The 26,601-nt window shown below is 39.2% G+C and overlaps 1 protein-coding gene and 1 pseudogene across 1 annotated transcript; one reads left to right on the top strand and one right to left on the bottom strand.

Annotated features, from left to right (window-relative positions):
* The first annotated feature begins 4,220 nt into the window (after nt 1–4,220).
* Nucleotides 4,221–18,370, top strand: LOC132065658 (zinc finger CCCH domain-containing protein 19). The gene is made up of 10 exons (XM_059459140.1): nt 4,221–6,140; nt 6,250–6,329; nt 9,360–9,544; nt 10,195–11,113; nt 11,255–11,382; nt 13,893–13,952; nt 14,033–14,083; nt 15,289–15,359; nt 15,969–16,120; nt 16,208–18,370. Exons 1-10 carry the CDS (start codon nt 4,492–4,494, stop codon nt 18,211–18,213), a joined length of 5,301 nt encoding a protein of 1,766 aa, XP_059315123.1. The 5' UTR covers nt 4,221–4,491; the 3' UTR covers nt 18,214–18,370.
* A 1,281-nt stretch (nt 18,371–19,651) lies between these two features.
* LOC132062326 (acyltransferase Pun1-like) lies at nt 19,652–21,708 on the bottom strand (annotated as a pseudogene).
* Between the last annotated feature and the right edge of the window lie 4,893 nt (nt 21,709–26,601).

Here is a 26,601-nt window from a genome sequence, read left to right on the forward strand (position 1 = left end):
GACTCATCATGATTAATTGCACTAAGGGAGAATTCAGAATTATTCATTATTGCAACTCGAAATCTGGAGCAATATGTTACACCCCGTACTTGCGGAGAAGCACTTATCAAATTTGAGCGTACGTATGTTGAACTATGGCTAAGTAAAACAATTTTGGAGTATAAGGCACGAAGCATTATTAAGTACATTTTATGAGTAAAGGATGCATATGAGGAATTCTGGAAGGTCCTATAAGGAAATGAGTGGAAGAAGTTGAGTTAGTATGACTTTGGAAGAAGATGAGCGCTACTTTGAACGACAAGAATGAGCCAACTTGGGGAAAGAATATCCTTTAGTATATGAGGAGTTTTGAAGCAAAGTAAAAGCCTAAATTGAAGTTCATGAAGTCTAGTTTCCAACGCAACAAACCACTCATTGATACAATGTCAGAGTAGAGAACTATGGACTTTACCAGTCAGGTTGGCAGAGCAGAAACGCGCAGCTACAGTGCGTGAAAATTCTAGGTCGGTGCCAACCGACCCTAAAACATTATAAAAGGGGTTTTACCCCTTATTTTTTCATCCAAACACCCCCAAAACCTTCCCTAACCCCCTAGAACATTCTCCCTAATTCCTCCATAGAATTTTAGCCCAGATCAAGTGAAACCCCGAGATTTAGGCTCGGGAAGCGTATAAGGTCTTGTAGTTCTTGTTCTAAACAACGAATCTCGATGAATAAAAGGAGGCCACCGAAGATAAATAATATTTCAAGCCCTACCAACCTTGATTGAGGTAAGGATATTCTTTACTATGGGTATTATGAATTGTACCATGAAAATTTAGTTGTTAAAGCTTCGTAAAGTCTAGTGATTGGTTGAGAAATTGGGGAAACATAGAGTGGGATGTTTTATTGAGCATATTGATGTTGTTGATATTGGTGTAGCTATTGTTGTTGTTTTGTTGGTATTGTGATTTCGGGCTAGGGATATAAACAGAGGAGATGCTGCTCGAATTTCGGCAGATTCTAAGAGAATTTAATTTGAAGGCTTAAGACAAGCATATGACGATGAGCCTAGCAATAGTATGAATGATTTTATATGTAGATTACGAGACTACGAATGATCTTAAGTAGATCGCAAGACATGAGGTAGGTTGGAAAGTCGAGAAGTAAGCGTCCAAGTATGTTAAGGTTGTTCCTCTTTTTCTTGGCATGATTTCATATGTGGTAAGAGTGTAACGAACCTTATGACTAGAGATTTGTCAAAGTAGAGCTTGTCATGTTGTGGCATAGTTTTCGAGTGTTATGTTGTTCTTCCTGAGGGGCCATATCCCCTCTCTATGTCCTTGAGTTTATAAAGAGACAGAAGAGACATGTTCCAATATCAGTGTTTTTCAGCATATGCATGATATACATATATATTTTTCTTTAGCCGGGCCACTTGGTTAGTGAGACATTTTCTTTAGCTTTGGCCACTTGGTCGGTGAGACAAATTGCCCCGGCTTTGTGGGTCGATGAGACATGACGGCCGGCTACGGGTCGAGAGACGGATATGCACGGCCTACGGGTCGGTGAGACGGGTTGTCGGCCTATGGGTCGGTGAGATAGATATGCCGGCCTACGAGTCGGTGAGACGGATATGTCCGGCCACGGGTCGCCGTGGACGGGATGCCGGCCTACGGGTCAGTGAGACAGAATGCCTAGCCGACGGGTCAGTGAGACAGATTGCTTGGCCGTCGGGTCAGTGAGAATTTACAGTTGCCTGGCCACTTGGTCAGTGAGATATATAATAGTATTATATTGCATTTCATATGAGACAGGTCAAGTGAGATTTTCAGGGCATTCTTTGGCCTCCAGATTGTATTATTTTCAATTCAATTATTCCATTGCCTTACATACTCAGTACATTACCTTTTTTTTCTTAGGGGGCGCTGCGTTCATGCCCACAAGTTTAGGTAGCCAAACAGCTATCCGGCCCCGCAGTCTTCCACTCAACAGACCGCAAACGGGCGCTCCACTTGGCTCGAGTCGTTAGCAATTCCTTTTGGTATGCTATTTTGACATGTAGATATATGGGTATGACAGGGCCTTGTCCTGTATTTTCTACAGTTCGTGTTCTATAGAGGTTTGTAGACAGTTGTATATAGTTAGGATGTTGTGTAGACTTGTTGGCTTTTATTTTTGTTGTACAACATCTGTAGCGGCCTAGTCGGCTTGCACTGTTATCCTCAACACGTATGTATATATATATGCTGGTTACGGGTTCTTGATGGAGAGTCTATTGTGTTAATCTTACAGGAGTTAGTTTAGCTCAGCTATAAACTATATATGGGAACATTTGGGCCACCCTGTCACTCAATGAGATTCAGGTACGAGTTTAGGGGTGCTTGGTTAGTAGAGGTCGGGCACTCGTCACGACTCATCGGCTTGGGTCGTGACACAATATCGGTCTTTCTCATCAATGTCAGAGACGCATGGTGGAAGTTGGCTGGATGGTCAATCGTTTCCCATTGCAATGATAAGTCCCTACCTATAAATATGCCTTCTCCCCTCAATTGATACTCATCCGCACTTAATTCGGATTTATCTTTTATCTTCCTTCATTTTGTCTTCTGTTCTAAGTCATTTGTGAGTGAAGTTTCAAAACCTTTGCAAAGCTTCCACCTATGTCTGCATCTTGACTTCAATAAATCAACAACCATTACCGATGCTTTCCCCCAGGTATTATGTTATATACTATTGGATAATATTATATCATATTGTATATTGGGTTACGTGGCGTTAATATTTTTAAAAACTGTATATTTGTGAAAATAATCCCTTAGTAGGGGAAAATTTCATAAATGACTAACTTGGAAGTCTTATTTTTGCTTTTTAGCTACATTTTACCTATTTACATCACGTAGCAAACATATAGCAAAACTCAAAGACTTGTTACTTATTGTATTCGCGTCGTCGTATTCATGAATACAGTCATTAAATTTTGCTGAATTTTGTATTCAATTTAAATGTATTCAAACTCAACTGTATTCATATTAGCCATTTTTACATTGTATTTACTTTATTATATTTAATCGGTTGTATACAAAACACAGAATTTTGCACTAAAAAAGTTAACGATTACACTAAAAAACGGAATACAAAGAAATAAAATTCACTCTATTCATTTGTATACACTTCAAAATTCAATGTATTCGTTTGTATACAAGAAATAAAATCAACGAATACACTCAAATACATAATACAAGAAATAAAATACACCTAAACACTGAATTGTATGCTAAAAAATTAATGAATACACTGAATTGTATGCTAAAAAAATTAATGAATACACTAAAAAAGAAACACGATTTTTCAGATCCGGCACTGGAATCTGATCGGAAAAGCCACCGTCGGCCAGATTCCTGCAAAGCAACATCTGACCGGATCTGAGGTATACCGGATCTGATGTATAGCAGATTCCGGCAAAGCAACATTTGTCGACGGTGAAGATTTGATGTATATTCGGTCAGATCCGACCAAGATCTATTCAGTTTTTGTGCTCATGGGGCTATTCAACTCCTTCCTTTTTTGTCCAACATCATGAGGCACAATTTTTTTATTGCAGAACCCTTATCTGCAACAGATCCTTCGAGTGGTCACCGTGATGGTTCAGAGGTGCTGGTTGCCTATCAGGTAGACAACAAGGATCTCCATGCTCTTGACCTTTTAACTAATCTTCTCTTTAGCTTTGTTCAAATAAAGCAAATCTGAGCCCTCAAATAACCCGCCGGTTTTGTGGTGGCGGCAAGACGAAGACGATGGGAGAGAGAGATGGGAGGGTTGGGTTGAAAGTGAATAATGTGATGATGGGGTATTCTACTTTGTATATATATAGCTATAAGTTATATTTAATATATTATTATTAATTATGAGATGTAATTATTTTAAACTATAGATACTAAATATAAATATGTAGTAGAATTAATTACGCCATGTAGTTATTCGTTTTAGAATAGACTTAGTCCGTTTGGATTGGCTTATAAGTTGGCTTATAAAATCGTTTTCATTTTTTTGAGTGTTTTTTAAAAATATTTTGTCTTAAAATATATAAATATAAACTTAGTTATATAAAGCGAACATTAAGTGAAAGCAATGCAAAAAAAAAATAGTTTATTTTTTTTCAGCCTTATTCATTTTTGATATCAATCCAAACGGGACTCAGATGGGCTTGGCTTTGGGCCCAGTACATGTTTCTTAAAGCCCAAACTCCACAACTTGTCTCTCGTTCTCGCATAAGAAAAACCGCTCAACTTCATATGACGCCGAGATAGAAAGACAAATCCAAGTTCATTTTTTTCAATACAACCATTTATACGTTCATATCACACACACATAATATATGTAGCACTGGCATTAGCAGCAGTTCTAGTAGTAGTTTTCTTCTTCTTCTCTATTTTAATTTAACAATAATAAAAAAAGAAAAATAAGAAGAACTAGGGTTAGGGTTTTGTTGTTGTAATAATCCGCTTTTCAATGGCGGAAGACGAAGAATCTATGAATAACCCTATCATCATGTCCGACCAGCAATTGACTGCCACGTCAGCGGTAGTAGTTGAGAGAGATACGGGTTTGTCGGTGGGCCCACTAGTGGGAGAAGAATCAGAGGTTACTGGTGGTGCTGAGGCGGGCCCACCCATGAGAGAATCAACGGCTGGTGATGCTGACGAAGTTGAGGCGGTTACTGAGACGATAAATGAGGAGAATGAAACAGCGATGGAGAAAGCTGAGGTGGCAGAGGCAGTGAACGTGACTAAGGGCGAAACGGACACTTGTATGCCAGGTGGTGATGAGAAAGTGGTTATGGCTAGAAATGAGAATGATGGAATTGTGGTTAGAAATGAAAATATGGAGGAAAATATAGCGGTGTTGGAGAAAGACGAGGTGGCAGTGAACGCGAGTAAGGGCGAGACGGACAGTTGTATGACAGGTGGTGAGAAAGTGGTTATGCCTAGTGATGAAAAAAATGAGAATGTGGCTAGCAATGATAATATGGGGGACACCGAGAATGTTGAAACAGTTACAGAGGCAGTGAATGCGGCCAAGGGCGAAGCAGACAGTTGTGTTGGTGATGATGAGAAAGTGTTTAATGAAAATGAGAATGATGGAATTGTAGCTAGAAATGATAATATGGAGGATACCAAGAATGGCAAAACAGTGATTATAGAAGCAAATGTTTCAACTGTTGAAGGTAGTGTAGGTTTAGGGAAAGATGGGGAAAACCCCGTGGAGGCAGCTAACCGCGAGGAAGTGGGAGTTCCTCCCATTGTGCTAGAAAAGGAAGACGAAGCAATGGGAACTGACCATGTAACTGGTAACACCGAGAAAGATGATGAAATGGTGTCACAGGTAGATATTTCAGTGGAGAAAGATGTCGAAATGGATACAATGAAGCATGAAGAAGTGGAACCTGTTCCTCTAGATGAGGAGGAGGACAAAGGGACGGGTGCTGAGGACGAGGTTGCTAATGGGGAGAAAGTGGTCGTGACTCGAAACGAGGAAGATGATGAGATGACGACACGGGTAGATATATCAGCTGTTGAAGCTGGAGTAGAATCAGAGAAAGATGTCGAAATGGATAGCAAAAAGAATGAAGCAGTGGAACCCGTTCCTCTAGATGAGGACAAAGGCACGGCTGCGGAGGACGAGGCTGATAATGGGGAGAAAGTGGAGGAAGATGACGAAATGGTGACACGGGTAGATACTTCAGCTGTTGAAACTGGAATAGAGTCGGAGAAAGATGTCGAAATGGACACAGTGAAGGATGAAGAAGTGGAACCCGTTGAAGGGACGGGTTCAAAAGACGAGGGTGCTAATGCAACTACTACTGAAATGGATACAATGAAGTATGAAGAAGTGGCACCCGTTCCTCGAGATGAGGAGGAGGACGATGAAGGGACGGGTGCTGAAGATGAGGCAGCTAACGCAACTACAACTGAAATAGAGACTGAAAATGAAATGACTGAATCAGGGAAATCATCTGGAGGAAAGAGGAAGAGGAAGAATAATACTAAGAGTACTGGGAAGTCCAAGTCTGGAGGAAGAGCTTCAAGTAGGAAGGCTATTGGAGAGGATGTTTGCTTCATTTGCTTTGATGGAGGGGATTTGGTGCTATGTGACCGTAGGTAAAGTTTGTTTATTTCGGAACCATATGTATGTTAAATTTTGCTCTGTTCGTGTTTTCGTGGAATTTGCTCATGTGGTGGTACTTTTTTGGTGTTTTTTGCTTTTTAGGGGTTGTACCAAAGCATATCATCCTTCGTGTATTGATAGGGATGAGGAGTTTTTTCGTGCCAAGGGTAAATGGAATTGTGGTGAGTGCATTGTTCTACCTCTTTTGTTGACTCAGCTGATTTTATTGAGTAGCATGATCTATGTACACCTATGTTCTTTTGTACTGTTAAAGTTAGAAATATACATTGATATGTCTCTCTCACTTTGATTTACAAGGCTCTTCTAAAACCGGAACACCTAAGCCAACAGTACTCACTATTGTTGAAATTACAAATAAATGTTGTGGGACAATATCTTCGTTGATAAATCAAACTTCATTCGTTAATAACATACCAAAATGGTTCAACTACCTTGAAATAGCATCCTATTTCTTTTACTCCAAATAATCGGAACTTGCATACTGTGGAGTGGTTCTCAAGCGGCTTTCCTATCTTTTCTGAGCTTCTGAACATTAGCTTGGAACTGCTTCGCAGAGTCTTTAGTGGTACTCAGTGTTTGAAGAAACACAGTGTGATGCTATGGTTGGTTAGGGTGAAAAGAGGTTGGGCAAGACAAGGTAAAGCAAAAAAGGAGGGTAATGGTCATTTTTCCATTCGATCTAAAGTTAGAAGCGGGAAGAGGAAAGCTATGCAACTCCATGATAGTCTTCATAACTCCTCAAGATTCTGTTATAGGAAGGAGGAAAAACCAAAATCTGTTCTAACCCGCAGAAATTGGATATAAATGAGGGAGCAAATATCCTGTCATTCCCTAGTTTGATATTAAATATGATGTAGCTGATGCTTTTTGTAGTGCTTATTCAAATTATTTATGTTGTTCTAATATTACAGTTTTGTTTAAAAGTCATTGATCAGTAATAGTATACAGTTTGCTTCTTCTAAAATATACTATGCAGTTTTGGTACATAAAATTTATCGATCACTTGTCTTTAGTTTCTTTTGGTGGTTATACTGTCCACAAGGCTGTCAAAGCTTAGATCTTTTTAACTTTATATGTAGTTAGTGTCCTAGAATATGTTCTTTTTGTTGAATTTTTTTTTTCTTTTCTTTCCCTTCCCTTCTCTTATGTTTTTTCTTCATTAAATATCTTCTTGACCGTTATTATTCTCGGGTGATTGAAGATGAGTACAATGAAAAATGTTGCCGAATTACCCCATTCCAATTTAACGCTAGTTCTTTTGTTCTAGTTTCAGAGGACAGCACACATTTGTCAACTTCAAGTTGAATGTGCCATAAAGTGAATTGGCTTCATCTAAACTGAGTCATCCTATGTACTTCATCTTTCCTCAGTCATATTTCCAGCATCATGAAAATGCATTGCAGTAATGGTAATGGAGCTTCCTGGCTGAGCTTCATGAACCAAAGACTTAGATTCTTGGTTTATCAGAACATGGAAGATTCACATTACATCTAAATTGAAGAGAAAGAACCACAAGCTTTTTATCTAAATACACTCTACATCTCCCGCACCTCATGCTTGCTTATCAAAAAAAGACAAGAACATAAGCTTATTCCTAGCTTCATGAAAGATCGATAAAACGTGCAATACTGCAATGATAGGTTTACTCAAAGGCACCAATGGTCGTTAGATACCAATGAGCTTTCCCATTATTTCAATAGATATAGAAGCCGCCTTATTGGCAATCATTAACCTCTAAAAATCTCATCTCAAACACAAGTCACATTTACAATGAGAGATATGGAAAGTACAGCCTAAAATGCATAACACGATGAGTTCGGTACCAAACGGAGAGCATTTAGGCTCCATTTCTTGCCACTTAATGGATTCTTGAATATGAATCATTCCGATCTTAACCTATTAAGTGCATCCTTTTTTTCCCCCTTTCACAGCCACCTACTAGCTCTTACCACCTATTAGCTCTTAATAGGTCTGAATTATTCGTTATTCACATCTTGTACAAAGTCCTAAAATTGTTTCAGACGTCCTTAAAGATTCTTGTGAATAAAACATTTCTCTAATTCTCTACCCACCACCAGCGCCAGCTACCACCATACAAGTACCTTCGTCACCACCTTCCTCCATGCCTGCCATCACTATCAATCCCCTCTACCACCCGCCTTGACTACCACAAACCATCAAACACCTCTATCATCGACCACTTCCACCACCACCAACCATATTCAGAAAGTAAACAATGTGTTACAGATTTTGATACAATGTCTTAGTAATCAGATATGTATTCGGATCCAAATGTCTTAATCTTAATAAAAATAAAGGGGGCATTAGCCATATTCCATCAGCTTAAAGCACATGGTTACTAGTGCTAGATCTATGAGGTAGAGCCATAAAGGGACAAGCTTAACTATTAGTTGATTGAAAGACAGAAGGATTACAATACATGTTAATAGATGTATTTCATAAAAGTGGACATGAAAACTAATAAAGAAGTTTGGGATGACAAAGAAAGTGAGGTGGTATTTGGTGTTAGACTAACAATAGAATGGAAGGGAATGAACAGAGAGAAAGGTGGATTTATCCTTTGACAAGTGATTGTGCAGTACCAACTGGATCCTTTAGATGAATGATATAACGGAAGTGTGTGGATAACTGATACATTTAGGATACTTTTTTTCAAATCTATTTCCATTTTCTAGGAGGTGATGTAAATATCTCAAGGTGGAATGGAACTCTCTTGAAGTTCACTTAATTAGAGTGGTGCCAGTATTGATTTTATAATTAGCTTGTGTGCAATTTACCTCCTGTGGACAGTGAACAATCAATGACTTTGGGTTCTTGAGTAGAGAAATGATGACTTTTGGGAACATGTAAAGTTGTTAGAGTTGTATTGTTCACTTCTTTCACCTGATTCATAACTCCCGTGTTTCCTTGAGTTGATGAAACTTCTATTGGCTTGTGCTTATAGTATTGCATGAAAAAATTCATTAGCACACTATTAGATGGCTGATTAAAAAAAAGTTCAATCCTTGAGAGCTAAAATATCACCTTTAGTACTCTTCTTTATTTGTACTATTTAGGACATGAAAGAATAATCTGCTATCTTCTATATCGTTTATTAGAACTGTGAAACATGTTATGTCTTCTAGTTGCCTACTGCTTTTACATTGTAGCTCTTTTTGTACTTTTTTCAGGTTGGCATCAGTGTACTATTTGTCAGAAGAATGCCACCTATTTGTGCTACACATGTACATTTTCATTATGCAAGGGGTGCATCAAAGACGATGTCATCCTATGTGTAAGAGGAAACAAGGGCTTTTGCAAGAACTGCATGAATACTGTCAAGCTAATAGAAGGCCTTGGTAAAGAAGACAATGATGTATGTAGTTCTACTATACTTGCTATCTTCTTGAGCTGTTGATTGGTTTAAGCTTTTCTCAACCAAGGTCGTTGCACATCCTATGCACGTGCATATTTTTTACTACGTTTAGCATTCAGTTTAAATATAAGTTGCTGCAAGTTAATTGTAAAGTGCATAAAGAAAGATCCCAAGAAAATTTAAAAAAACATAATAATTATTCATTACTGATATTGGCTAAAATATAAGGAAGCTGGGCATGGGAGAAAAAGTTAGCCCTATCATATCCAATATCCAAGCCACTTAAGAAGCTGGTAATTTTGGTTATAAACTTTTATGCTACATCAAGGTAGTTACGAGAGACCTAGTTAAATTTTCTAGGTGGGTTGGGTTTATTGGTGGTGTAGTAGGCTTATAGTGATATAGATATTGAGATCAATTTCGGTTAATTTGATTAAATTAAATATCTAAAATATCATCTGATGTAATATAAATAGAATGTCTAAGTTCTCTTTCATATGGTTGCTAGCAACATGAACAATTCTGTGTTTTTAGTTTCTGTTTTTTCTGGTGGTAATTGATTGATGTTTCTAATTTCTTCTTTAAACTGGTAGTCTTTCTAATCAAAACCTTTAGCCCAGTTCTGATCTTCTTGCTCTTTGCTGGCCCAGGGTCCGATAGATTTTGATGACAAGAGTAGCTTTGAGTATCTGTTCAAGGACTACTTAATGGATTTAAAAGCGAAGCTATCTTTATCTTCAGATGAAATTGCTGATGCCAAAAGTCCTCGGAAGGGTGCCGATGTGTCAGCTTCTAAACAAGAACTGGCTGAGGCACAATTTGACAATAATGATGATGCAGGTTCTGGTTCAGATGCTTCCATTGAGACATTGGAAGCTAGTAAAACTAAAAGAAGAAAGCTAAGAAAACGTTCAAAATCTCTCAAAAAGGAAGAGGACGCCACAACTACGGCTGTTACTAGTAGCGAAGGTTTCTCCACCGCTGGCACCACTGAGTGGGCATCAAAAGAGCTGCTTGAATTTGTTAAGCACATGAAAAGTGGTGACGCTTCTGTTCTTTCTCAATTTGATGTGCAAGCTCTGTTGCTCGAATATATCAAAACAAACAAACTGCGTGATCCTCGTCGTAAAAGTCAAATTATATGTGATTCAAGACTTGAAAGCCTATTTGGAAAACCACGTGTTGGGCACTTTGAGATGTTAAAACTACTTGAGTCTCATTTTCTTATGAAAGAGGATTCTCAGACGGATGATGTTCAAGGTAGTGTAGTTGATACAGAATTTAACCAGTTTGAAGCTGATGCAAATGCTGACACTCCTACAAGGGGAGTCAAAGACAGGAAACGTAAGCGTAAGAAAGGTGAAAACAGGGGACCTCAATCAAATCTTGATGAGTATGCGGCTATTGATGTGCATAACATCAGCTTAATTTACCTACGAAGAAAGTTGGTGGAGGACCTTCTTGAAGAGGATGACAAATTCCATGATAAAGTAGTTGGAACCTTTTTGAGAATACGAATTTCTGGTAACGTTCAGAAGCAAGACCTTTATAGGCTGGTGCAAGTTGTAGGTAATTACATGTAGTTTTCAGGACATTGCTTGTTTGCACCTTCTGTTTGTTTGTTTTCTTGCTTTTATGATATCATTATGTACATGCAATTTATTTGAAGCTCCTCAACTTCTTTTTCGAACAATGTGGTCCTGGCTGCAGGTACAAGCAAAGCTGCTGAACCATACAAACTTGGCAAGAGGACAACTGATGTTGCGCTGGAGATCTTAAATCTGAACAAGACAGAGGTTTTATCAATTGATACGATCTCAAATCAAGATTTCACAGAGGTAATTGAATAAGTGCTTCATGTGCTACATCGTGAAATATAGTTTCAAATACCTAGTTTGACATTCTAAAATTGGTGAATGATAAGAATATCTGTAGAAAAGAAAAGAAAAAAAACCCAAGATAATTGAAACCCTGATGAATAATTCAACAGAAAAAAGAAAGAAATTTCTCACAGTTTATTTTTCTTGTTTTTATGTCACAAGCTTTTGATTACAGATAGACCAAGGAGAAACATATTTTTTTGGGTGAATTTTAGGCTGATTTCAAAATAAATTTCCGAAACTCGGCTCAGTTTGCAACTTGCCACACCTATACTGTGTGAGGTTTTTGTTACCCCTTAACTACAATTTATAGTGTCTATTTTCACCCTAACGTGGCAAGTTACAGGGAGAGTGGTTTCAGTTCTTTGTTGGCGCAGAAGCATGGAAAAAAGTGTAAACAAGCCTCCATATGGCTATTCGTTCCAGCAACTAATTGCCACATGATCATATACCATGACTAATTGACTCGAGATTTGACTACATATTTTTTTAATTTATTCTTTGTTTTTTCTCTCATTTGTTTGTTCTTTTTTATTTAGAACATTGGATCTTGCCTAAAAAATAGAGTTTCAACCAAACTAGTCGAAAATGAAGTTCAAAAAATGTGCAAGTATTAACAGAAAAATTAAATTTACTTAAAATAATGCAGTTTGTTTACAATATAGAACTGTAGTTCTGCTAGAAAATAAATAGAGTTCCAGCCAAACTTGTTGCAGTTTTGGCTGGAGAAAATGGATTATCAAAAAATGAGCAAGTCTAAATGGAAAAAATAGATATGTTCGAAAAAAATACAGTCTCGGTCAAGTTTGTTACATGGATTACCAAAAATGCGTGAGTTTAAACAGAAATAATTTAATATGAAGTAAAATGAAATGTTTACAATTTAGAACTGTTAGTACGCCTAAAAAACTGACTACCAGCCAACTTTTTTTATAGTTCTGGCTGGAAAAGGTGGTCTAAAAAATGTAAGGTTAAAAACTAATCCTTAATTCTATAAATATTTCACATGCTTTGCGCTGAAAAAGCACTTCCCACCAAATTTTTATCCAGTGTAGAAATAGACATGAAAATTGTAGTTCAGGGGCAATAGAAGCCCCGGATAGTCAAAATGTTTAGTTGCAAACGAGCAATGTCTAGAACAACTTTTGTGTATTTAAGCCTAAATTTTATCTTACATAGAAATGAAAGCAATGGAATGGCGGTCATAGAAGTTCTTATCATAATAAAGTGAAGCTTGTTTTTATGGTTACGAGTTTTTGGGAGACTAAAAGTGCTGTTAAAAGCAATGCCTCTAGGTCACCACTGGAGTTTGACTGCTTTTTGCATTGTTGGTTCCCGACTGAAGAGAGGGGGTTGTTGGAGTACTAGATGGTTTAACGGATCACCCTTGAATAAGTTTACCTCTGGCATTTCTCCTTTCTCCGCATGCTTTACAATGCTCTGCTTGGTATCAACTACTGTTTTCCCTGTCTTTTTCTAGTTTTCCTATATCATCTAAACACAGAAAAGACCATATTTTGGGGGGTTGGGGTGGGGGGCATCACTCCCCATTCCTCCTCAAGACGGGTTACATTGGTTGTGTGTGTGTGTGTGTGTTTTTTTGGTGGGTTTTGTGTGTGGGGGGGGGGGGGGGGGAGGCGGCATCACTCTCCATTCCTCGGTAGAACCCTGGAATCCAGACGTTGCATAAAGGAAAACCCTCAAGACGAGAGAAAGGATTATATTACAGCCAGAAACGAAAACACATGGAAACAAGAGGGAAAGCGTTATTTCTCAACTAGAAAGTTTGCCCACTAAATTGGTGTTTAGGTTATTTTCAAGCAGTGTTATCAAAAGCGCAAAAAAGCTCTAAGGTTAGCTGGGGCTTTAAGCGCAAATAAAGTGTGGGCTTTAATGAAAAAAGGCGCAATGGTGCAAAAATACAAATATATATATGTTTAGTCCAAGACTAATAATAATAAACATGAATAACAAATATATGGACAAAGAAATTGTACAAACATTATGATAAACTGAAATATCAGTTATCTAGTGTCACTTCTTCAAGAGAGGCTCATTGGCAAGGAAAGTATGTCTTAGAACCTTGATGATGACACTGAAGCGCAAATAAAGCGAGGCGAAGCGCTCAACATGTTTTGAGCCTCGCTTCAGGGCTTAAGCGCGCCTTTGACAACACTATTTTCAAGTATGAACTTGATTAAAGATCATCCCCCCAGACTCCCAAAAGGAGTTTTTTTTTTTTTAAGTGGCATATTGCTTCAAGCCTTCAGGCTTCATCCATGTTGCTCATATGTGATATTTTATAATCTTCACCTGTCCTCTTGGAAAAGAAGCAATGATCTAAGAGCTGGAGTTAATATTGTCTTCTGTTCATACATATTAGCACCTTTGTGGTGCATTTTATGAAATCATAAAAAGTATTTGTCTTTTGTTCAAGCTGTTCACATGTATCTCTGTTGACTTGTCAGGAAGAATGCAAGCGCCTGCGCCAGAGTATAAAATGCGGACTCATTAATAGACCAACAGTGGTATGATGCAGCCTGATATGGATAATTATTTTAGGTGTGCACTTATTTTCATTCTGCTGATTAAATTGGTTTATTCACAGGGTGACATTCTTGACAAGGCCATGGAAATACATGCAGCAAGAGTTAATGATGTAAGTGAAACAGAAAAGCTTCGTTTGGACTATTTCTATCGACAGAGGCGTATCCAGGATTTACTCACTGGGTTCAACCTCTTGAGATTTTTAATATTGAAACCATTATATTTTAAAGTTATATGTTCATGTCTATTATTATTACAATTTTAATAAATTTTTACACAAATTCATGCTCCGCGTCAAAAGCCTATGGGATCAATTGGACCCGCACCGACAATGGTACATCCGCCCCTGTCTATCGACATGCATAGGATTGTCATTTAGTGATGTGCCAGTGATTAACACGGTTGAAAGAAAATTATTCAGCAGTTGGTTAGAAGTTCCTTTTTTGGCAGATTATTTCCTCTATTACTTTCTTATAACTGGAATCAAGGGAGTCTCTGTCTCCTTCCGTGTGGCTATCTCTTCTGTCCTGGATACATGTGCAATCTTCATAAGTTACCTTGTGGAAAGTCTATTTGTAAGCTGTGCACCCCTTTTTGGACTAGCTAACTGTTTATTTGACCTCCCTTGACATGCATTCTTATCCTACTCAAATAGCTACTAGCGTAAGATTCTCTACTTTTTGTATCCCTCTTCTATAGTGGGATTTTGCCCGTATACATCAAAATATCTTTACCTTATTAAAGATGAGTAGTTTTGGCAGTCAGCACTTTGCAGATCAAGCATCGGAGATGCTACTCTTGAGCTAGGACATTAATGAGAGAAAACAGAAAAGGGCATATTGCAAGCACTATTGTAAATGGATGAGGGAAACTTCTAGGTTTTAGATCTTTGTAATTGACCCTTTAGCATTCTGATGAATGGAGAAGTCTCAGCAATAAATATACCATAAACCTGTTGGAGTTCAGTTACCTAGTCTCAACCTGTTTAGCAAGTGATAGTGATTAGGCGTCAAAATATCTATTTATGGATTTTTACAAAGTTGACTGGTTTGATGTACTGGCTGGTCGTTTTTGTCCTTTGAGTACACAGCCGTAGCTGAATGGCATCTCATGAAAAGAGAGCTACTGCTTTCTGAGGGCCTTTATACTAAAATGTTCTATTCCTCTTGGTGTGAACAGAATTTGATAGGGTATGCTCTTTACTGATTGTGCTCTTTGGTTGCACTTCTAATGGATTCAATCTGCTTGTGGTCATCCTCTATTGGGTTCCCAACTTGTTCTAATATATCTTTCTTGATTCTTCTTGCTGATGTTCAGTGGCTGGAATCAGAGATACTCCGTCTCAGTCATCTTCGTGATCGTGCAAGTGAGAAAGGGCGCAAGAAGGAATATCCTTTGTTGGCGAAATTTTATCATTTCTTTTCCCTTCCCCTTCGCTCCTGCCATTATCAAACTGCAATGTAATATTTGCTTGAAAGATTAAGTCTTCTTTGATGTTCATTTTTCTTCTCTGGAGGCAGGACTGTTAGGGCCAAAAGTTGTGTGCAATGCTAGGGCCTAATAACAATTTTTCTTGATATCAGAGGATGGATTAAAGTTCGCTGATGAAAATTATTGTCGCTTTATTAGCATATGTACTTCAGTTTATTGCTGGGTTTGCGTTAGGATTCAATCGCCAGATTAGCAGATTACTAGTGTTCTGTGTTCTTGCAGTAATACATGTGTTTTCATGTTTGTTTAAATCTCCTTTAGTTATTGTTACATGTTGTTGGACGTAGATGGGTATTTTGGTGCTATTGAAGTAAACTTACCTCACTTTGCCATTGCTTGTAGTTTGGACCTTGAATACTGTGTTGTCCAGATCAATTATGGACAATCCACCAAACAGAATATGACACCTTCAGAAGCAATTCTCTTCTCCCCCTTCTATTGGTCTTTGCTTCTTGTCTCTTGGGCTGAATCAGTTGCTCTTATTATACTCCTTAACTAATGATTACACTTAGAGAATGTGTAGAGAAACTACAGCTCTTGAAGACTCCTGATGAGCGTCACCGTAGACTTGAGGAAGTTCCAGAAATACATGCGGATCCAAAAATGGACCCAAGCTATGAGTCTGAGGATGAGGACAGTGAAAGTAACGATAGACGAGGTTCTATTAGTTTCCTTTTCTTCTTCATATGCTATGGATGATATGATGTGCTGTGTATAACTTGAAAGTTGCTACTTCTGCATGCAGATTCTTATATGAGGTCTAGAGAGTCAAGCTTTGGCCGGAGAGGACGTGGACCAATTTCTCCGAGAAGCAACTTTCCTCCGAAAGATTCCTGGGGGGCTGCAGGAAAATCTTCTTCAAAGAACTTTGAACTGAACAGGAGTTCCTCTGGTAAAAACATTTTGAGCAGAAGTGAAGATGGTGTGCATCCTGGAGGGGGACTGAATGAAGATACATGGATTGAAGGAAGAGACAGGGAGACTGAATCTATGAATCTAGAGAAGCCGACTTCTGCTGCTAATTCTGAGCCAAGTGGACGTAATAGTCAATTTTTGTCAAGAACAGAGCCGTTTTCTGGTGCATCATCGGTATCTTCTCCAGTTACACTCCAGAGCAAGGTTGCTGAAACTTCCATCAAGATCAACGAAGCTGAAAAAATGTGGCATTACAAGGACCCTGCTGGTAAAATACAGGGACCATTTTCTATGGTCCAGTTGCGTAAATGGAGCAATACAGGATACTTCCCTACTGATTTGAAAATATGGAAATCTACGGATACGCAAGAGGAATCTATTCTTTTGACTGACGCATTGGCAGGGAGGTTTGAGAAAGCGCCATCAGCAGTTGACAATATACTTTCAACAACTCTTCTGCAAAATCAAAATGGAGAGAGACCTCAAGTCGACCAGAATGTTGGATCTCACAATTCTCGTCGTTTGGTTCCCTCTGGTGGTGGAATGACTTCTTCTGGTGATGTTTCTGCTCTTTCTACAGAGAGGTGGAGTAATAATGATTCTTCGAATCTCCCATCTCCTACTCCCAAGCAGAATACTGCCGGTTGGGTTGGAGGAGATGGGCCTTCTGTTACAGTTGCAAATTCATATTCTAGTGGCAACAAAGTTCTCCAATCTCCTCCAGCTCTACCAGATGATGGGGTTAATACTTCTTCTGTTCAAAATTTTGGTGGTCATTCAGTTAGGGGATCGGAAAATAATTATGTGAATTCGGGTAGTGATTTTGGTTCAGTGCCTACTTCTGAACAGGTAATTGCTGTACAGTCCGGATATTCTTTGCAAAATGCTCAATCATTTGCAGCTAGTGAACAACAGACGGCACTGTTGAATAGCCAACCTGGTGCACAACATACAGCTCTCCCGTCACAATCTCTTAATATGCAGAACCCTGTTTTGGCACCAGGACAGCTCCAGGGACATGGTAACTGGGGTACTACGCCGTCTCCTGTTCAGAGTCTCGCTGGAAATTTTCCAAATGCAGGTGGCTCAGTTTTGCCTCAATCTGATTATTGGAGTGCACCAGCTCAAGGAAGCCAACAGAACACACAGCATACAACTGTGCCTACTGTTCCATGGGGTGCTGGTTTGCAAGAGAATATGAGTTCTGCTTCAGCGGTAAGACCTGAAAATAACACTGGCTGGGGTATGGTACCTGGAAATCCAAATGTGGGCTGGGGTGGACCCGTACCAGCAGTCATGAATGTAAACTGGGGAGCAGCTGTTCAAGCAATGCCTCCAGGCAATGTAAATCCTGGTTGGGCTCCTACTGGGCCACTTCCTGGGAATTCGAACCCCGGATGGGTTGCACCATCTGGGAACTCTGTTGGGAATGCTAATCCAGGTTGGGTCGTTCCAACAGGGAGCGTGGGATCAACTATTCAAGGGCCTACATCTGGTAATGGGTGGCCTATGATGGGAACTGGAAATCCTGGAGCACTTGCCCAAGGACAACCTCAAGGAGATTCAAATCAAGGTAGGGGTACACCTACTGGGAGTCGGGGGACAAGAAGTAATGATCACCATCAAGATGGGAGATTCTCTGGTCAGAGGGACAAGGGTTCTCATGGTAGTAATTCTGGTTACAATAGTAGGAACTGGGATAGGCAATCGTCTTTTGGGAATAGAGGGCCTGGAGGTTCATCTAGAGGTGGCTACAGGAAGAATGTGCCCTGCCCATATAATACAAATGGTCGTCGATGTGTAAAGGGTTCTAGATGCAATTATATTCATAGCTAATCTGGAGGAACTAGTAGTAGTAGTAGGAGAAAAGTGATTTTGTACAGTGATTTCGTCTCAGTTTTTTTGGTATATGGGTCATTTTGGTGTTCTATAATTAAAACTTGTGCAGATCAGTAGTTCAGTTGTCATCTGATCTGATGCAATTTTTCCGATAGCTAGTTCAGCTTTCTTATGTTTTTTTTTTTTTTTAATTACATAGGGGGAAGGGATAATGGGGGAGGGGAAGCTTACTTATGTTATCAGCTTCTAATAAAGCTGCAGGCAAGCATTATGGCCATCCTGTGGCAATTTAGTTTATACTTGGAAATTTTCTTTCATATATCTGGACTTAGCTGTTCTGGACTTGGAATACAGGGTCTATGGAAACCCGTCGACCTCGAGTTATCAGAAGGTTCGATGTCTCACAGAGGTTTGGGATAAGGGAGTCTTCTAGTTATTGTAATTTGGACCTGCCTTAATCCCCTTCATATTGGAACAAGTTTTAAAATGCAACGTGTTGAGAAAGTCATATGCTTATTAACATGTGATGAGATATTCCGAAACTTAAATTCACAATTTATTTGGTCAGACTTAAATGTTAGTACACTGCAGGTAGTGTAGAGCCAGTGAAATCATTCTTAAAAACAAAATTCTCTTTTGTTTCCTGGACCAAAAAGAGATGATCTATGAGCAAAGTTATTTTTAATTTCGTTGATCAAAACGTCAATAACAATTGGGTCGGCTATGTAAGGTGGTCGTGGTTTTCCAAGAGATCAACGTAACTTCTTAGCCAAATTAGGGGGAGAGGGTTTCATCTTGAATCTAGCACTCTCACAAGGTATTATTTGCTTAGAAGAATTTAACAAAGATCTTCACGCTTCATGTCGCTTCATTTCCTATCTAATATTATATAAATTAGCTTTAAGAATAAACTATTCTTTCAGTTTCAATCCTTTTTTTAGTCCATTTTAGGTTCTCTTTAATACTCTCTCTATTTCAATTTGTGTGAACCTATTTCCTTTTTAGTCTGTGCCAAAATGAATGACTTCTTTCCTAATTTGGAAACAAATTCACTTTATGAAATGATTTACAAACACACAAATATTCAAGACTTATTTTGAACCACAAGTTTTAAAAGTCTTCATTCTTTCTTAAATGTCGTGCCCAGTCAAATGAGTTCACATAAATTGAAACGGAGGGAGTATTAACTTTCCATATGACATATTTAAGACCACAAGATTAAAGGGTATTTTGGTACATTTTATATGTCTTTAGTTTAAGATCATACTATTCAAAAGTCTTCTTTATTTTTGTTAAACTCCGTGTGTCAAGAAAATAAAAGACAGACCATACATTAATGAATTAGAAATTTAGAAACGTATTCAAGTTTATAAACTTATTGAATTATAAGCTCCTTGTGATCACATGTAATAATTTCTTCACCTTGCAAATATTGTTAGAAAGCTTCCATGCAATATTTCTTATCCTCCTCATGAACATGATCATCATCTGGAGTAGTAAATTGGAGAAGGTCCTTGTCTTGTTCAAAAATGGACATTTGTTGTTCATTCAAGTTGACAAACGCTTCAATTCCTCTATGATTATGTGTATTGGTAAAACACATTGCTAAATGGTGAACTTGCCATGGTTACTCTAATAGGCCTCCCCCATCCAAAATCCAAATCTTGAAATGGTATGTTACATATGCTACTGCATCGGTACATGTCGTGACATGAATTCTTCTGGCGATACGACTGATCATCCTCCCTTCCGGTATTAATTTTATTTGCATATTCCAGCATCTCTGAGACCCACTCATTTTATTTGAAATTATCTCTGTTGAAAAGTTCGTGTTTGGACTTCCTTATATCGGCTCCTATCTTGGCAACCCAAGGTCTCCTGATTGGTTATATACTGGCGCGGAAAAGGCTGTGAGAATATTCCCAATTGTGGAGAGTGATGGTATTGGAGGTGGAATTTTTTTACGTTGAACTGATACCGATACCAATACCAATACCAATACCAATACCAATTGAGACGAAGAATTATTTCCACTCGATATGTTCGCGCCAACAGCTGCTGCACATTTGTAAACAAGTGCACTGACAACCTCGGTATTTGCACTGCTGATGATCCATCAGCAACAACAAAAGCATTGAGGGCTCTTATATTGGATTCTGATAAGAAAAACCTCTTTTCGAGTTTGTTACTTTCTTGTATATTTGGCTCAACCACAACTGGAAAGTCCAGAGGACCTTCGGGTCGTGATGGTATTAATGAATCCTGGACAAAATATGGAGGACATGCTAATTCCCTGTTTGGATATTGTGGAGCTTATGCAGCCCACTCCTTTAAAAAGAAGAGGGCACTACGCCCGTCACCCACCTTATGTGACAAACACATACTGATTTCTGCTCCTCCGCACTTAAAACGTCTAAGTTAAGATACACTCAAACAGGCACCAATATCTACTGGAGGAACATTCCTCCTGGGTAGTCTCGGAGGAAATGTTAAGTCCGGGCGATGAAAAACTTGATCCATCAGACAATTAACGTCAACTTCCAAGAACTCTACCCAGTGTCATCACAATAGATGGTGGCATTGTCTCTTAAACTTGCACCCCATGGATGGTGATAAGTTATTGCTTTTGACAATGAGTTTTCAAGAAGTTTAGAGAGTTGTTTATGTTCTAGTCGTGGGGAGTTATCTAGTTGGTGTTTGGATAAAATAAAATAAGGGGCATATAAAAGTTTCCAATCAATTGATCAAGAAGGGAAAGTTTGTGAAATCTTTGAGTTGATGGGGTGGGAGAAAATGGTTTCACAATTTTTGTATTAACAAAAAGATGTATCTGGGGTTAAACTGTGTGGTCGGGTGCTCGGGAGGTCCGGAGGGGTCATACAGTTGGACTCAACTCTCACCTACTCGGGTCACATCAGCCGACCTCGATCAGAGTGCCACTGTACATACGAACGTTGGGGTTGCTGTGTTTTTTATAACCTGTTTGGATGGTGGTTTCCCGTGGTTTATTAATGTATGGTTTTATGAAACCATGTTTGTTTCCATTGTTCTTAAAATTATGTGGTATGGTGTTGTAAACCGTGGTTCATTCCATGGTTATATAACCATGAAAGTCCTAATTTTTGAAATCACGAATTTGGTGGTTTTTCCGTGGTTACGTATTTTATTTCTCCATTATACTCCACCCTCCACCATTCAACCCACCCCACCCCCACCCCCACCCTACCACGCATCCCTACCCTACCACCTACCTTCACCCCCAACTACTCCACTCCTCTGCCACCCACCCCAACCACCCCCCACTACCCCTCACCACCGCCCAAACCCACCTCACAACAACTCACCCCCACCCTCATCCCACACCACCCACCCCGCCCTACCACCCACCTCCACCCCCAACTACCCCACTCCTTTGCCACCCACCCCAACCACCACCCACTACCCCTCACCACCCCTCAACCCCACCTTATAACAACTCACCCCCACCCTCATCCTACACCACCCACCCCTCCACCACCCCCACCCACTACCCCTCATCACCACCCAGCCCCACCCCCACAACCACCCACCTCACACCACCCACCCCTCCACCACCCCCACCCACTACATACTTATTTTTTAAAGTTCCTATTTTATTCTTTACCTGAGTTTTATATATATATATATATATATATATATATAAATTAATTTCTAATTAAGAGTTAAGTATTTTAGTAAACTTACAAGTTATTATACAAGACTATACAAATAAACCAAACAATACAAATGTTATTAAACCACAACAAACGATACAGTCTATGCAAACATTGTGTTCATTAATACAGTACAATACAATACAACACCACACTGTACCATACCATACTGTACATTAATGAACCACAGGAAACAACCATCCAAACAAAGGGTTAGGGTTAGAAAATGCTAAACTTGGCTTATATATAAAGAAAACTTAGGGTAGAAGGAAGACGTCATCTTGCTTACACTCTTGTAACCCTTACTTTTTTCTCTCAAGAGAGCAATATATACAAGTCTATTTTTACTCATCTGAAGCTTCTTGAATCACTATTTATCTATCTTTGTTGCTTATTGTGCCTTACCCGTACTTACTATTACTCCGAACCGGCTCATAATAGAGTTCTCGAGATTGGATATGACCCACTTGTCTTCAACCCTTATAAAAACAAATCTCTAACTGATTTTTTGATTAAGTCCATTTTCACCGGAAAACAGTTTGGCGCCGTCTGTGGGGATAAACAGTTGTGGTGTCGTCCTAATCTGTAGCAAGAACTCTCCCATAGAAAAGCAAGTGTGTCACGCCCCAAAACCCACCCTAGGCATAACAGGCATCCGATGCTATGAACAACACCAGAAGCACCTTATAAGATCGATAAACGTCTAATCTCTTTCGATAATCTTTCAACAATTATATCAATTCATTATAAATAGCTAACTAACTCATGATCACCATTAAATAATAAAATCAGCGGAAGTCTATCATAAATGTATCGTTATAAAACGTAGCAACACCCAAAAAGTCAAGCAATGACTTCAACGACTACCCATAGAATTAACGTCTATCTATGGAGCTTCTAAGATGATAAATAAAACATAATCTAACTTCGGGACGCATCCCGAAAACTAAAACAATAACTAAGATAAGATGGTGCCCTACGAACAAGCATGTGGGCTCACCAAATAGTCCAGAAAGTAGCAAGCTCTCTTAATCATATTACGAACTTGCTCCTCAACGTTGCCTAACACACCATAAAAATAATAATGATATGCCTGAGTACTGGGTACTCAGTGTCTCCGGGACAATATTTAATATAACAAAATAATCTATTAAGGATCAGTAAAACAGTGTCAATAAAAGCAGTTTGAAATTCAGAGATAGAACAAATCATTAAACTTAGTAACACCATTAATGGAAACCGTTAAATGAGAAATAAATCAATTTCACTCATTATGTCGTTTATCACATTTAAGTCTTTCAATGATGAACTCAAGAGCATCAACAAGCCACTCACAGGCAACCAAAGTATAACACATGCCAATACAGGCTCAAATCAATATAACGAAAGGACGCCCATTTAAAGTTCCCTAAACTACACAGAAGCACCATATCGGAGTTATGAACCGTCAATGGCTATCCTTCCTCCCAAATATCTAGGCAAAACCACATCGGGGCTATAAATCCTCAATGGCTATCCTTTCTCCCGAATAGCTAGGCAAAACCACATCGGGTCTATTGACCCTCAATGGCTCTCCTTCCTCCCAAATAGCTAGGCAAAATCACATCGAGGTTATGAACCCTCAATGGCTATCTTTCCTCCCGAATAGCTAGGCAAAACCACATCGATATTGTGAACCCTCAATGGCTATCCTTTCCCGAATAGCTAGGCAAAATGACAGCGGGCCTATTGAACCTCAATGGCTATCCTTCCTCCTAAGTAGCTAGGCAAAACCACATCGGAGTTATGAACCCTCAATGGCTATCCTTCCTCCCAAATAGCTAGGCAAAACCATATCGGGGCTATTGACCGTCAATGGTTATCCTTTCTCTCGAATTGCTAAGCAAAACCACATCAGGGTTATGAACCCTCAATGACTATCCTTCCTCCTGAATAGCTAGACAAACCCCATTAGGATTCATAGTGACTACCCTTCCTCCCGAGTGGCTAGGTGAAACACAAAGAATAGAATCATGGCATAATAGCTGAATTACAAATCATGGCATAGAAGCCGAATGTCAAATCATATCATGATTGCGGAATTGGTCATTATGAATTATGTTCATCATCCCATTAATAGGGGTATACCAATATCATTAACTGATTTAGAAATCAAGTTCAAATTATTATTCAATTTTAATTCAATAAAACCCGTTCATAGGGAAAACCACATGAAATATCCAAGCTTTCCGAAATCAAGTTTAAGCATCCCTTATGAGGTTATCCATGTTCAAAGATTAAAGCTTTGTATTTAAATTCCAATCATCCTTCAATGAGGGAAAATCATGTATACATATATATAATATAATACATATAAAGGTTTAATGTGGGTTTGTCCCTCACGCACACAAACCTTGCCATACAACACCGTAAAGGTTTGAAAAAATATGTTCGAAAAAGAGAAATACGTCGAAAGAAGGCTTTCAAAAGAGACATACAAATCACCTTTATAGTCAAAAAGGATTTTTAAAAGAGACATATCTCGATTCCCACCATATCACTACCAAACGGATTTTTTGAGGTTCAACAATGACGCTACAATTGATTTAGATGAGAAAGATTAGAACTTTGCACCTTTTCGTATAATTCCTACCCTTTTTGAAAACTAGGGTTTCTACGCTAATTCGTGTTCTTGATTTCATGCAATTCACCCATGGATTATAATAATAAATAAACAATGTATAAACCCCAAAACATCCCCATAACTAGACTAGAATTTCAAAAACTTACCTCACGATGAATTCCCAACAATTCTCTTCTTCAACCGTTCTTGAATTGAATTCTCACAATCTATGAAATAGGTGAAGTTACTAGTTTTAATATTTGTTAGATTGAGGTAATAATCATGGGGTTTGAGTAAGAACTTATTTTATAGGTTTTGGGGAGGCCTTAGGGTTGTTTCCTCTCCAAAATATGGTTTAGAACGAAGTCTAGAATGTGAAAAATGAGATAAAATCGTCCAAGGGTCGTATTTATAATCCTGGGCATTTTGGAACTTATAACTCGCTGAGCGCGGCCTATGAAGAGCTCATGCCTCACTTTGGAGCACTCTCAGCTAGCTCCCCTAACCATTTCACACTTAGCCAAATTTTTTGATTTTCGACTGTGTCAATAGCGTTTAGTAAAATGAGCATAAATCCTAGCACAGAACTCCGTTTGAGATCCACACTATATTGTTCGAAAGATATTTCAAAGGGCTAAAACTTTTATGTTTTAGGTTTTCTCAAATTCCCTACGAATTTCCACGTAAACAGGCTGAAAGTTGGGTCTATCGAAAACTTAGTCGATTTTATCGAATCTTACGCACCCCACTATTCGTGTTGATTTTAAAACAACCATTTTCACCCAAAATCATCTCGATAGGACTTCATATGTCTAAAATGTCACATCAATACTTTTTCAACAAATCCACACCTAATCCGAATTTACGGAGTGTTACAAAGTGAGATTGTGGTACTGAACCAAACATGTCAAGGATAAGCAATAGCTCTCACGAGTCTCATGGACGGGAAAACACGTGAAGCATGACGAACCTGGTAGAAATACCAGTGTCTGAACATAACGGTGAGACTCCACAAAGACAGCCTAACGAAGAGTGACGCGGAGGTGTTTCGAGCGATGGGAGGGCAGAGGAGCCCCGGAGATGCATGTTCATAGAAGGGGGTTAACCCAGACCTCAGACAAGAAGGCAAAAACTTGCCCAAAAGAGGGCCCCTTAAAAGCGAGGCTCCCTAACAAACGACGTGGTCGTGGCCACGCTCAAAGCGCAGATGGTTGTGGCTAGTATGGCCAATCATTCTAGGGCTGGGACTTTATTGTCCAATCAAAACATAGAAAAAGCCTCAGCGACACTGCAGGCTAAAAAAGGAGAGACTGACGGTGCAAAAGAACTACTGGACGCGTTCAACAAGGAGCTCGTCAAGGTTGAAAAGGAAGTACATGAGCGGATGAACTAGATACCCGGAGCACCGTCTATCGCGAAGGGCATGGGAGCCCGAAAATATAGAATATCACCGTACCCGGAGGGTATGGCCCCGGCCCCTAATCTGAGAAGGTTCAAAATGCTCGACATACCCAAGTATGACGGGACCACTAACCCAGAGGAACACATAATGACCTTTGAAGCTGCCATCACTGGGCACGACCTCAAACAGCACGAGATCGAATCAGTCATGCTGAGAAAATTCCAACACATGCTCATTAAATGAGCACTTTCGTGGTACACTCATTTACCTGAAAATTCTATTGATTCTTTTGCTTATCTTGCAGATGCCTTTGTCAAAGCACATGGGGGAGCCCGAAGGGTTGAAACGCACAAGCAAGACATATTCGCCATAAAACAGAGGGGAGACGAACTGCTGAGAGGGTTCGTGCACAAATTCCAGAGGGAGAGAATGTTGTTATTGACCATCTTGGAGAATTAGGCCGCAACCTCCTTCACGGATGGTATGAATCCGAACAGTTCGGACCCGTCTAGGAATTTAAAAGAAAGCTTAAAGGAATTCCCGGCCAAAACATGGAACGAAGTATATCTTAGATACACAGCCAAGATGCGTATCGAGGAAGATCGATGAGCAACAATACCGATAGAAGTAGGTAACCGCACTGTCAGAAGGCCGGATTCAGGTTTTGGTGCAAATACCGCGAGTCATTA

The sequence above is a fragment of the Lycium ferocissimum genome, chromosome 7 (assembly GCF_029784015.1).
Source record: "Lycium ferocissimum isolate CSIRO_LF1 chromosome 7, AGI_CSIRO_Lferr_CH_V1, whole genome shotgun sequence".
NCBI lineage: Eukaryota > Viridiplantae > Streptophyta > Magnoliopsida > Solanales > Solanaceae > Lycium > Lycium ferocissimum.

Bases quoted from the DNA above. Each gene is read 5' to 3' on its own strand.
- LOC132065658 (XM_059459140.1), top strand. From the start codon at position 4,492: ATGGCGGAAGACGAAGAATCTATGAATAACCCTATCATCATGTCCGAC. The intron at 9,545-10,194 runs GTATGTAGTTCT...TTGCTGGCCCAG, and splicing joins TTGGTAAAGAAGACAATGAT to GGTCCGATAGATTTTGATGA. The intron at 11,114-11,254 runs GTAATTACATGT...TCCTGGCTGCAG, and splicing joins TAGGCTGGTGCAAGTTGTAG to GTACAAGCAAAGCTGCTGAA.